Source organism: Phaseolus vulgaris, chromosome 6 (genome assembly GCF_051622355.1).
Source record: "Phaseolus vulgaris cultivar YP4 chromosome 6, ASM5162235v1, whole genome shotgun sequence".
Lineage (NCBI taxonomy): Eukaryota > Viridiplantae > Streptophyta > Magnoliopsida > Fabales > Fabaceae > Phaseolus > Phaseolus vulgaris.
Window position 1 is genome coordinate 37,154,491 of NC_143503.1, and position 13,235 is coordinate 37,167,725.

Sequence of the window (13,235 nt, forward strand, 5' to 3'; positions counted from 1 at the left end):
CAATTAATTAAAAATAATTGATACGATTATTTTAAAAGTAATTATTATAAAAATAATAAATTTATTATATATAATAATTTGTGATTAAATATCAATATATTTTTTATACTTTTTTTGTGATACTTTGATATTGGTAAAAATTACTCATATTAGCTATACGGACTAATAATGTTGATCACATATAAGGTGATCTTCTTCTTCAAACTATATTTTAAATGCATATGTTGTTTTCTCTGAAATTATTAAGGGCAGAATAACCTTTTCAATAAAATTATATTTTTAAAATTTAAACTGAAAATCATTGGATAACTTTGTGTCCCACCTTATTGATAGGTTGAGTTTCGTGAATAAAAAAATGTATATTCGTTTAAATATATTTATTCAACTTTGTAAGCAAGTCCTTATTATTCCGTAATTTATTGTTTTAAAACTTTTATCAGTTCTTACATATAATATTCGGCGCTCTAAGTAAACACGAGAAAAATCAAGTTTAGCCAAATATATTATATATTGTACTACCCACATTTATATAGGAATATTACAAAAGATATTGGAGCTTTAGTACTTATACTAAAAACAGGATAGGTAGAAACACCAAAACAAAAATCAAATGGTTTATTGGTAGTAATATAAAATCAATACTATTTATTATATTGTAATAATTTAAAGCTAATAATAAAAAAATAAAGTACATGGTAGAAATCGGCTGGAATATAAACAGTAAATATTGGTATTATAACTTGAAAATAGTGAATAATAGACAGCATGAGATTTTATTACACGATAATTAGTTTGCAATTCATAACACTAAAATATAAGTAATAAAAACGAGATTATAGAATCCACACTCAGTGCCTCTATTTCTTTTTTAATAAAATAAAATTAATAAAAGTGGTTCATCTATGTATTTTCTTAAAAATTGAAATTAATAATAGTTGTTACATAAAGAAACAGTAAATTGATTTATAATATAATGCGTTATTGAAAAATGCAAGCAATTTGTAGTATTGTGTGGTTAAAATGTGTATAATTGTTTTTAACATTTGAATAATTTATTTTCATTATTTTTGAATTTTAAAGTATAACTAACGACAAACCAAGAATATAAGATGTAAATGTACACTATTTTAATATATTGTTGTAGATTTAATAACAGTAACAGGATTACTGGCATAAGTAGTTAGCAGAAAGGAAAGGAAAGTAAAGTTAGAAACTCACGATGCATTAAGACTTGCTTCTCTGTTATACACATGCTATTCCAACGGCCGAAGAGATTTCGGACTCCAGAACTGTGAGGGCGAAAAAAGGATACACAAGTTTTGATCATCAACACGTGCAATCACTTCTTATACATTAATTCCATACAAAACAAAAGGTATTCTAAAACAGAATATGAAGTTGTTCTATTCGGGTACAAAATGAACAAAATTTTACAACACTTCTTCTTATGAAGGGTTGTGGCACAAACCTAAAGACTTGGAAACCCAGCTGTAAAAGCAGTGCAGTGCGGTTAATAAAACCTGTTAAGAGATCATTCCCTTTTATCCTCCTCTTCTGACTCGTCTTCTTGATCAAAGGATCCATCAGTTCCTACATTTTTCTCTTGCCGAGCTAAACTTATTTCACTTTGACCTTCCTGCTTTTCCTTAGTGAGAGACTGGGCTTCTTCGTCATCAGAATCTTCTCCCACTTTCTCCGAATAAGCATACCTATACATAGATTGCAGAGACAAATCAGACATAAGAAGCCAGACCCATCCCTAACCTAAGCCATTTGAATCAGACACTACAAGATGAAATGACATGATCATTTTGTTTTTTCACAGCTACAACAACACTAGCATGACATAAATATAAATGAATGATCCTTAATGGATGAAGCTAGCGCAAAGTTCAACTGGTAGCCGGATGCCCAGACGCATCCCATATTACTGATAAACCATAATATGCCTAAATCATCCAACCCCAAAGAATAACAGGTAAATTTTGCACACGAGATTGCTCTGTCTGTGGACAATAAAGGTTTCCTTTCAAGACAAGGCAATCTCATCAGAGGAACCATAAATTTCAAAAGCTTGTAGCCTAATTGTTGTTGAGATTCATTTAATGAATCACTTTGAAATAGAAATATAACCAATGATAAATATGGGGAAGGAAATGACATGTTTCAACAACAACAACAAAAACCTTATATCACTAGGTATTCACCTTTGAGAACTTTGGGACGGGCCCCAGAGATAGCATATAACACAGAGTAATGCAAATGTTATAACGTCCCAGAATGCAGTGATGATCCAAGCACTCTGCCAGCGCTCATTGAAAGGATCTGTAGCTTTGAAGTATACCTGTAAAAAGAAAATGGTAGTGTGATTGCAATCCAGATAACAGATTGAAGACGGAAGCAATATGACAGTAAAATTCCATGATAAAACAACATTTCAGAAATTTATAGTTAAACAGTGATAAGAAATTTCTACAACAATTAAATGCAAGCCAAATATAATTAAAACCAGTGTTAGATACACCCCTACAATATTCCTTTAAATATATTTGGAAGGCAATGAATGAATCCACTGAATTTGTACAGCATTTAACCAATTTTCCTTCTAGAAAGCACTGCTCTGGTGGTCTCCTCTGATGAGACATTTTCCTCTTGTTCAGTTAGTTGAAAGAGTGATTGCGGAGTTTTATCTCTGATGAGTGGGAGATTCTCTGACACTGATTCTCACGCTGCTGCTTCTCTACTAATAGTTGGTTTTTGTGATATTTCAACCACAAAATAGCAAGCCTTATCCCATTAAATGGAAGGTCCTATTTGCATGGATCAATGTCATGGCGCTTTTCATATAACTAGTCCAAATTCTTTATAATTGTTTCTCCTAAGTTCTTTTAGGCCTTCCCCTCTCCTTTCTTTAGTCATACTAATCTTCTATTTGATCAACTCTCTCTAAAGCGTCTATTGGTCTTCTGTTCAGTGACTTTCACATGACCAAACCTCTATTAATCTCCTTGATATTCGTCCAGAAAAATGGTCAAATAACAGGTGTTACTTAACAACTGAGAACTTGCTTGATTCTCAAATGCCAAAAATTCCAAACAATCCCCTTTCCATTGCATACTCCTATTTATCTATCAACTAAACCTTCTATCTAACCAACTGTTCCTAACCACTTTGACTCCCTTTCATTCTTCGCAGCAAATACTGTTTCCCTTCTGTACAACAAGATCAGTGATATCTAAAGAACTTGAGGCACTACCTATATGCTTCATTGGGGTATAGTAGGTTGTCAGCTTAATACCTTGCAAGTACCGAGGCAGGAATCCTCTTAATGGTGCTTTATAAATTCTCCCACATCTGGATAGTATAGAATTGCATATAGGGTGGGTGAAGTACCTGTCTTTTCGCTTCCAGGAAAACAATGACACAGCTTCCACAGTTTGAATCAGTGGGAATGAAATTAAAAGGGATAGAATACAAAAAAGAAAGCTTGAAAAGGGCTAGTAAATTAAAGCCAGGACCAGGATTCTTGTTCTTCACTTTTTTTGCAAAAATGCAGTATCAAACATTGAAATTTGAATAGCAGTACTTTTTTTTTAAATAGAACATCAATTTCAGTTATTCGTTACAAGAAGTGCATGTAAATTTTGTGCAAGAAAAAAATAAATTGATTATAAGCCTCACCTCGAATCCTATCCAAGCAACTGAGGAGATCACTGTTACTGCCAATGCATTTGAGAATTTCCGGTATATATCCAACTTAACAGAACTTCGTTTTGCCTGACAACCACACAAACACAACTCAAACATATTGAACAAGCAAGTTTACAAGAGATTGACAATAAACAAATTTAGAGGTATGGTGCCCCAAAATAACAGCAATTGCAGGAAAAGATACCTGTAACTGCTCCAGTGTTTTTGAAAGAGATGTAAAAATCCATAATATCAAAAATGCATCTAAGAAAGCATCAGGAATAACAAGAAGAAGCCTTGCCCTGCCTGATACATCATTGATGGTCCCCACATATTCAGTAATATTCAGCAACTCCGATGCTAGAAAGTAAGTTATTCCAAGTAAAAGAACCTTTGATGTCAGACCACCAAGAGTGGGTCGCACAACACCATAACCCATGGAAACAGAGAGAATGAGAAGCCGTGATAGTGTTTTTCTTATAGCCCCGACAGTGACAACCCATGTTGTGAGCACAATAGGTCTCATTCCAGTATTGTTGAAATTGACATACTCAAAATACCAGAGAATCATCTCAAACAATCCAAGAGCAATGACAGCTGTGATACAGTGCTGAAGCTGAAGTACATCATCCCAAAATCTCACATACTGAAAAAACCAAATGATGCTAAGACAGACATAAGCCAGTGCCATAAATACATAAAACTTCTTTAATGGGGCCATCCTACCAGGCAAATACCCATCAGGGTTTTTCCATATTGTCTTCCCACTCATTACCATGTCCTTGAGTTTGGGGTCACAAGCTACAAAAAACAAATTATACATTCCAGTCTTTTTTATGGAAACTTTCTGAGAGTTTAGACTTGAAATTACGGATTTGCCTTTGAATTGTACATCTAAAACAACTGGCCAATTAATATCTGTTGCAGAAGGCCTCCTAATAATCTCTCCTTGCTTACAAACACCCATCTTAGCTAAATCAGGAGTGCAGCAGATTGCCCGTTGTCCTCCATAAGCAGAACCACCTATATCATTTCGATCAGCAGCCTCGAAAATTATGATGTGCACTGGCACAGAACCTCGTGCCTTGGCTGCAGCTTTGGGTCTCCTAAACGTTATGTTCTCAAATCTATCCCCCAATCAAAAGGTCAGTTGTGCACTCAAAGATTATGCAAGAGATATAAATTATTAATTTCATATGCATATTCTAAAATTTCAAAAAGCACAGCATTAAAGATACATATTTTTCATGCTTCAAGTTGGGGTTTCCTCATTCATATCTTCCCTGCTTATTAGTTTGATGGTTCATAAAGATCATCAGTATTTTGAGGAAGAGACATATATCATTAATTTCATATACAAATTCTAGTATTAAGATACGTATGGCTCATGCTTCAGGTCGAGGTTACCTCATTTATGCATATGTTGCCCGCTTATTATTAGTTTGTTGGCTCATAAAGATCACAGCAGTATTTTGAGGTCGAGATATAAATTATTAACTTCATATGCCAATTCTAAAGTTTCAAAGACCAGCACTAAAGATGCATATTCCCCAATACTTTCTTGATGAGTGCTAACAACACACTTTCTACTATTGTTAAAATTGATTGAAAACTACTAAGAATAGGTAAAACTCATTAAATAAGTGAAACGCACAAAACTTTGCGTTATCCAATAAATTTCACCCAATAATAGTGTAAGATAGCGAATTGCTAGCATTTCTCTAGTCTCTTGGAAGATTTCGCAGCAGCATCTCGAATCATTCTTTGAGGAAACTAATATAAAAATTTAACCTAATAAAGAGTTTATATTTTATCTTAGCTGCAGCATTCATAAATAATACATATATTATTCAAACTTCTAACAGATTAATTAATCAGTCCAGGCTCCGGAGGATGAAAAGGACAGTAAGACTAATTTCGCTTAGCTCTCAATTTCTACTCCATCAATTAGTGTAGTTCAGCTCCCCCTATTATACATAAACCATTGAGTCCACATTTTCCTCCAACTCGTTAGGAATTCACGAATCCACACAAATCAGGTATAAGTAGACCACAGATTTCACTTTAAGTCCCTCGCAGTACCAGACTCAGTCAAAATCAAGCATGTAAAGAGTTTTTCCACGAATCAACCAATCTCGCAGCTGAAATCGCGACAGAGAGAGAGAGATTACCGGATGTAAGAGCGGCCGTCATGGATGGAACTGCCTTGGGAAGCGGCGGCGACGATGGCTTCGCTACCACCGGCGAGGAGGTAGGCATTGCCGAGTTCTTGGAATGGTTCATGATCGTAGATGTGGATGGATGCGAAGGTGGTGACTGCGATGGAAGAGAGTAATATATATACGAGTGAGGCTGCGAAACACACGGATCTCGATCTTCCTCTCGCAAACGCTGAATCCATGCCGATTCACACTCTCACTCGCTCAGATTGGATCGCCGAAAAGAATGCGCAGAGAGAGAGAGAGAAGGAGACATGTCGATATGATATCGTTGCAACGTCACTCTCCCTGGGAGGGACGAGAGTAGACGCTAGCTTCACGCGCGGATTATCCATGTCATCACCCTTTTACTCCTCTCATTAATGCTTCGTAATAAAAATAAAATAAAGGTGTAAAATTAAATAGTTTTGTATTTATTTAATTGAAAAAATAAATAAATTTTGGTGCATAAAAAAGGTTGAAAAATAAAATTGGTGATTTATTTATGTGATGTAAATTTTTTAATCACTTTCCGTTCTATACGTTTTAATCTTATACTTTAATAGTATAAATATCTATATTATTATTTTCTTAAAGAGAGAACACAAATATAATCAGTTTTAAAACTATATTTTTTCCTTTTTTCTTACAAAAAAATAGTAAACATTGGATTTTTGTATATAGATTTATTTATTATATCATATTAAGTTATCCAATAACTAGTTAAATTTTAAATAGTATTCATTTTATTTTTATATGTGATGAATAATGTGGGCAATGAAAAACATGAAAGGCAAAAATGAGAATTGTGAATGGTCTAATTTAACATCATCTAAGAGGTAGGAATTATTGGTAATTTGATTTTAAGAAATTAGAAGCTATATATTTAAAAAATGAATTCGGGTCGGAGTTCGATTTATTACAATCTATAGTTCAATAGAGATATATATTAAATATTTTTATTTTCTGGTGACTATTTAAATAAATTATACAGTATATAATAAAATTGTTACTAGACAAAAAATTGTACAGTCTATAAATTTGTGTAGCTAAATTCTGAATAATTTACAAAATTTATAAATAAGTTAATTTAATTATACAGTTTTTATTTCATCTCTCTTTGTTTTTTATCAAATCACTAACACTAGAATATTTGTATTTTTTTAAATGAATAATAAAAGGATATTAAATAGACTTTAAATTTACTGAATCTTTTTATGAGCAAAAATCATAAAATATTAAAGCAGAATTTGCAGGCTTATTAAGAATCATGGAAGTCGAATAAAGAAAGTGCAGAGTTCAGAAATGAAAATCTGAATGATCCCTGATCTGTCTTAGAAGAACGAGTCCAAGCCCTATCTCAGTGGTGGGTATGAAGTTGTTGACGTTATCCACCAATGTATCCTCTTCTGGGAATCTCTCCTTTGGTTGCTTTTCACTTCTATACAAACTCAGAAGCTGCTTTTCAAACCTCTCCAATGGTGTCATCTCCCTGTACACCACCTCGGACCGTTTCCTTGTAGGGATGTTCCCAAAATCTGAAATATTCACTTTATAGTTGTAGCTCAATAATATACATATATATGATAAGAAAAATGTTAATTTGACTACCGTAAATTGAAAATTACCAGATATAAAAGACATCATTTTTGTTTCAACTAGATAATAATTCGAGGTATTGTTCATTTTGAAAGTCGGTTTTGTCTTTAAAAGGCGTCCGACGGATTGAGAGGAGATGGAGTGTATAAACTGTCATTGACCTCGACTCCGAAGCGATGTAAGACTATATTGGCGATACCAGAGTCCTACAGTCGAGGTCTAAGAAAAGTTAATTCTCCCTAGTTGAGGAACTTGAGACACATTTTCGTTCTCATAGACGACGGTTTGAGACACATTTTCGTTCTCATAGATGGTGTCACTATCTCGAGCTCAAAGTGGGCAATACTTCAGATACGATAATTGACATTAGCGATGTTATCTCTCATATTTGAGGTCGGAAGAGTTGTTCCGGTACCACCAATATAGTCTCATATTGCTCAGAAGTCAAGACCAAAGATAGTTAATACACTCTCTACCCCTCAATCTGTCGAAACATCTTTTAAAGATAAAACCGTGACGGAACACCAACGTCCAAAACAGACAATACTTAAAATACGATGATTGACCCTACTATCTATCACACTTAAAGGTTGAAATAATTTCAAAATTAATCTATTTTAGTAAAAAATTGTTTTTCTTTTCGGTTTGTGCATGATTGTCAATATGTCCACACTATACGATAAATGAGATAAAAAGGGATACCTTGTTCTGATACATAATGAAGATCTGGGCTTGATTCATTGCTGCTTCCATTATGTTCTGAAAGTTGGTCTTCAACATTGAGATGAAGTTCGCCATAGTACTTGTGGTGTTTGGGGAGATAATTCTGAAGGTGCCCTTTCAACTTGTATCGTGATCCACAAGCGTTGCACAACACAGGTTTCTCAGCTGGTCCATTACGCCAAAGTGGTGTACCTTTTCAAATTATATTTGTTCTACTTGTAAGTAAGAACCATTCTACATGTTTTCTTTTTTAAATTTAAATAATATATATAGGTTAAATAGAAATGCACATCTACCAATTTAAGTAAATAAACTACTACTAACTTAAATTTATTCTGAAGGAATTTATGCATATTAAGAGTACGAATAAAGGAAAGTTGAGAAAAAAGAGAGTTTTATATGTAAAATTCAAAACAATTAAAACGGATATTTATAAAAATGTCAAAGGAGAGAAAATTTTGGAATAATTAATAATTTTAAAATATATAAACAAGTTTATTGAGAATGTTAACCTCAAATTTATTGACAATGTCATGAACAAGTTGAAGTGCTAAATCTGAGGTGTGATTGTGTGTGTATATATAATGTTTTCATATTTTAAATTAAAATATAGTGAATCAATGACGTTAGAGTTTGTAACTTTACAACTTGTGTTTAATTTAGTCAAGTCAAAGTGATGGAGATAATTTATATTTTAAAACAGCATATGTAATTTATTTACACACACAAAAAATACAAGAAAATCCGATTCAGTTAATATTTTCTTTTAAGTTATAATGAATAATTAATTATATTATTTATGAATGGAAGAATATTATTAATAATTTTTATCAACCTTTTACATTCAAATATTAATATTTCTTAAATCGATCCTCTTGTGTCTACGTCTTTTATATACCTTTTCTTTCAAAATTACTTTTTTTACTAATATTTTTATTTTCCTCTATTTATTATTTTAATGAAAAAATTGTATGATTTATTCAACAAGAATACATAAACACTTGCATTATCTGATTATATATATTTATATATTCTTATTACAAATATACATCTTTCTTCTATTGGTATATACCTCTCTTAAAATATCTAGTAACATATATAGTAGTTTTCATATTTTTTAATAAAAAATAATATATGAACACTAATAAAAATATAAGAAAATTCCATAACCACATAAAGAGATGACTTACAATTAACCCTGCAATGCGAACATGGACCTTTCTTCACCATCACTGACTGAAGTGTCTTTATTTCTCAACTAAAACAACACAGAAAAATAACTTAGTATGGGAAAATCTTCATGACCATTCAAAACAATTAATAAAAAAATAAATAAGAACAAAATTTTAAGTATTTATATTCAATTGAAATATGAACATTAAATAAAGAAAAGAAAACTTAAATCCATGTTTATAATTACATGAATATGTAAATTTTCAAAGCATTGTTGCAGGGCTTCTTCTTCTTCAATCTATCAACGCAACTTCTTCTTCGCTCTGTTCGCTTAACAGAGAAGAAATTGAGAAAGAGAAAATAAGTATCTCAGAAAAAGAGAGAAATAAGTGAAAGTAGAATAAAAATAAACGTGTTTAATTTGGGATAGATAAAAAAGAAATATAAAAAATTAAAGAAATAAAAACTTTTATAATTGATTATGTGTATATGCCCAAAATATAATAGTAACGTTAGGTTTTATCATTAATTACATTTAGAAGTGTATTGAATTATGGGTTTTAACGGTGACAAGTTTTTCATCCTTTTCACACATTTTGCAATAGTCTGTCCCACATGAATTCTATTTACTTTTTAGCTTTTCATTTCTTTTTTTTTTCTTACTTTCATAAAAAAATTTAACTATACGATTATTTTATTATCTACGCAATGTTAAATTTAGCTTGAATCTATATCTAAATATTTGAATTACTTTATTTACAATGAGTCGTATGAGGTGAAAAAATCATGTACGATTCCGTAATAAAGATGGAATTAAACAAAATATTAATTATAACCTCCAAAGAACTAGATTTGATGAATACAAAGGAAGAAAATGGTAACCTCCAAGGAACAATTATCGAAGGAATCATATTTGTTTTAGAAGATATGCTCTTCAGACACTTTAGTCAATAGGACGGCGAACAATGTCAACAAATATTCGTCGAGATGAACAAATATGGGTACGCATTTTTTCAGATAAATTATTTACGGTAAGACCTACTGAAACACGTACGGATTTAGGGAAGTATTTCTCAAATATTGGATAATTGTTGTTAAACCTAAAAAAAAATACTCTATAAAATGGGTGGAGTACCAACAAATATAACAAAAAAATATTATTTTGATAGCATCATCGAAGATGACGACAAACTCAATTCATTATTTCAGATAATAAATGATAACCAATAAAAACAGGGTTGTAGAATGAAAATAGAAAAGATAATGATAAATTTTTTTTAACACACAATATTTTATTTTTTTTAATTAAAATAATAAAAAATATATGATTCAACCTCAAACTCATTTAAATCTAGGAAATAACATAGGAGTACGTAAACGCGTATTTTCGAATCCTAGGAGATAGTAGTCAACAATATACTTATATTGACGACATTGTATCAAATACGAATTTTCTCAAAAATTACTTTTTCTCTTATTATAATATTGATTAAATTTTGTTTTTTGGTTTTGTTGAATCACAATCTCATTATTGAATCAAATGATTTTTACCATATATTTGCACTCATTTCTAATAAATTTATTTATTATTTATTTTTCATATAAAAATATTTGACTTTCAATTTCAAGTATTTAATTGCGTAGCATGTTTTGTCTTTTCTATTTTTTTTTATTCTTAGGTTCATTTCATTTAAGAACATTTCTTTAACTACACAAATTTTTATTTTTCTCAATAATTCGACTAGTTTAATATCCAAAAAGTATAGTAATAATGTCTCCAGGTTATTTATCGTCTTATCCCAACCTTCCTAACACATTTTTTTTTCCTTTGTGTAATTTTGTTTAAAGAGCGTATTGCATTTAAAAAAATATAATCCTCAATTTTCATTAAATTAAAATATATTTTTGATATTTTTTTATACTTATTTATCATTTATGTAATAATTAGTTGATACTTACGTAGTTATAATCTTTTTATTGATATTTCACATTATAATATATATATATATATATATATATATTAAGAAAGATAAATATATGAATAAATAAATAAATTATTTTACGTCTTCACATCTAATAAACCGTTTGATAAAATATTTTACCTTTAAAATTTAAAATTGATAATCACTTTAGTATATTAGTTTAAAAAAAATTTACCAAAATTTATTGAAAAAAACACAATTTTATTCATATTCAAAATTCATTATTTATATTTTTTTTAGTTTTATATTAGTAACAATAAATCTAAAATAATGATTTATTAGTCTTAATTTAAATATTTTAATATAATTATGTTTATTGTATTAAAAATTTGAATTTTTTTAATATATTTTTTTATTGTAATTAAATAAAAGAGATAAAAACTATATTGGATGAAATTTTTAAAATTCTTTTACCATAGCATAATATTTGTAAATTGCATTACATTTGTAATCTTAAATATTTTATACATTATATTTTTACTAGTTCTAATAAAAGTAAAATCAATCCATTAAAATAACTTTTAAATTTAATATTATTTTTGTTTTAGTTTTAAATTTAAGTCATTATAAAATGATAAAATAACTAAAATAAAATAATAAATAAATAAGATAAAAAAATGTATAAAAAAATAATTATAATGGAAAATCCTTTATATAGGCATATAGGCATAGATTATAAATTTTTACATAAAAGATATAATCTTTATAAAAGATATAATCTTTTTAATATAATCTTTTATAAAAGATATAATCTTTTATATATATATATATATATATATATATATATATATATAGATAGTTTTGAATTTGCAACAAAAAGAATCTCTAAATAGCTGATTACAAAATATAGATTTGGATTTAAAATCCAATCCAAATATTTGGATATGAATAATGTAAAAATCCATATTAGTTTTATAAAAAATATAGATATAAATTTAAAATTTATTCTAAATATTTGGATTTGGATGGGATATAATCTTTGATATATATATATATATATATGAAGAGATAGTTTTGAATTTGCAACAAGAAGAAGCTCTAAATCGCTGATTACAAACTCATTCTCAATCTCATCAGAGGTATAGTCTCTAATTCGCTTCCTCTCGTTTCTTTGATCTATGTAAAAATCTTTTGCTGTTACTTTTCACACCCTCATATTCCCTTCTTCTCACCTCTATTTTTCTTCTATTTTCCTTTTTACCTTTTAACCTACCTTGGTTTTCTTTGGACCAATTGAGTTATTGATTTAACATTAGTCCATCATGTAGATTGGTATCAAATTAAAATTTGTAGTCAATAACCTTCTCAGTTTTTGTGTTACAATTCCTTTGTCCAACGAGTTTAAGTGCATTGGATATATCTTTCTTCTTTTCATTGACAAGATCTCTAAATTACCATGAAATTGGTTTCTAATAATTTTTCTAATAAAACAAGCTCATTGATCAGGCTACAGTGATGCCGAGATTGCCGAGAAACTCCGCCAAAATTTGGAAGATGCCTCTGCCACCAATGAAACCTATGGACTTGGGCATGTATCTGCATCAGATAATAAGTAATTGATCTTGATCTGATGTTTTTTTAGAATTGTCATTCTTGTGAAATAATTGTGTCTATGTTTGTCTGTATAAATTTAAGTATTTGCCAATACAAATAAAACATATCAACTAAACTAAATTTATACTTATGATAAGTAAAGGCTATTGATTTCCTCAAGTTGTATATAAATTTTATACACCAATGAAACCTATAAACTAAATTTCAGGACTTCATATTGATGTGGTATAATATCAGCAAAAAGTGAAGAAGTTGTTTTGCATGTTGGATTATTGGGATGTAAGGTTGTTTTAATTATTTTAGTGGTTGCTTGTTA

At 29.8% G+C, this 13,235-nt stretch overlaps 2 protein-coding genes across 5 annotated transcripts; both read right to left on the minus strand.

Annotated features, from left to right (window-relative positions):
• Nucleotides 1-1,201: 1,201 nt before the first annotated feature.
• On the minus strand, nt 1,202-6,258 carry LOC137832851 (Lung seven transmembrane receptor family protein). 4 transcript variants are annotated; one of them, XR_011084614.2, is made up of 6 exons: nt 5,862-6,258; nt 3,896-4,817; nt 3,682-3,777; nt 2,208-2,344; nt 1,469-1,709; nt 1,202-1,289 (listed from the first exon to the last, which is right to left on the minus strand). XR_011084614.2 is itself a non-coding variant. In XM_068641211.2 (5 exons), exons 1-5 carry the CDS (start codon nt 6,089-6,091, stop codon nt 1,532-1,534), a joined length of 1,563 nt encoding a protein of 520 aa, XP_068497312.1. In that variant the 5' UTR covers nt 6,092-6,258; the 3' UTR covers nt 1,318-1,531. The 4 variants fall into 4 exon arrangements, 1 of the variants encoding a protein (XP_068497312.1); XR_011084616.2 differs by having other exon boundaries at nt 3,299-3,777; nt 5,862-6,242; XR_011084615.2 differs by lacking the exon at nt 1,202-1,289 and having other exon boundaries at nt 1,318-1,709; nt 3,299-3,777; nt 5,862-6,242.
• A 929-nt stretch (nt 6,259-7,187) lies between these two features.
• On the minus strand, nt 7,188-9,440 carry LOC137833592 (uncharacterized). The gene is made up of 3 exons (XM_068641932.1): nt 9,401-9,440; nt 8,190-8,402; nt 7,188-7,426 (listed from the first exon to the last, which is right to left on the minus strand). The coding sequence occupies exons 1-3, from the start codon at nt 9,438-9,440 to the stop codon at nt 7,188-7,190; spliced, it is 492 nt and encodes a 163-aa protein (XP_068498033.1).
• Nucleotides 9,441-13,235: the final 3,795 nt, after the last annotated feature.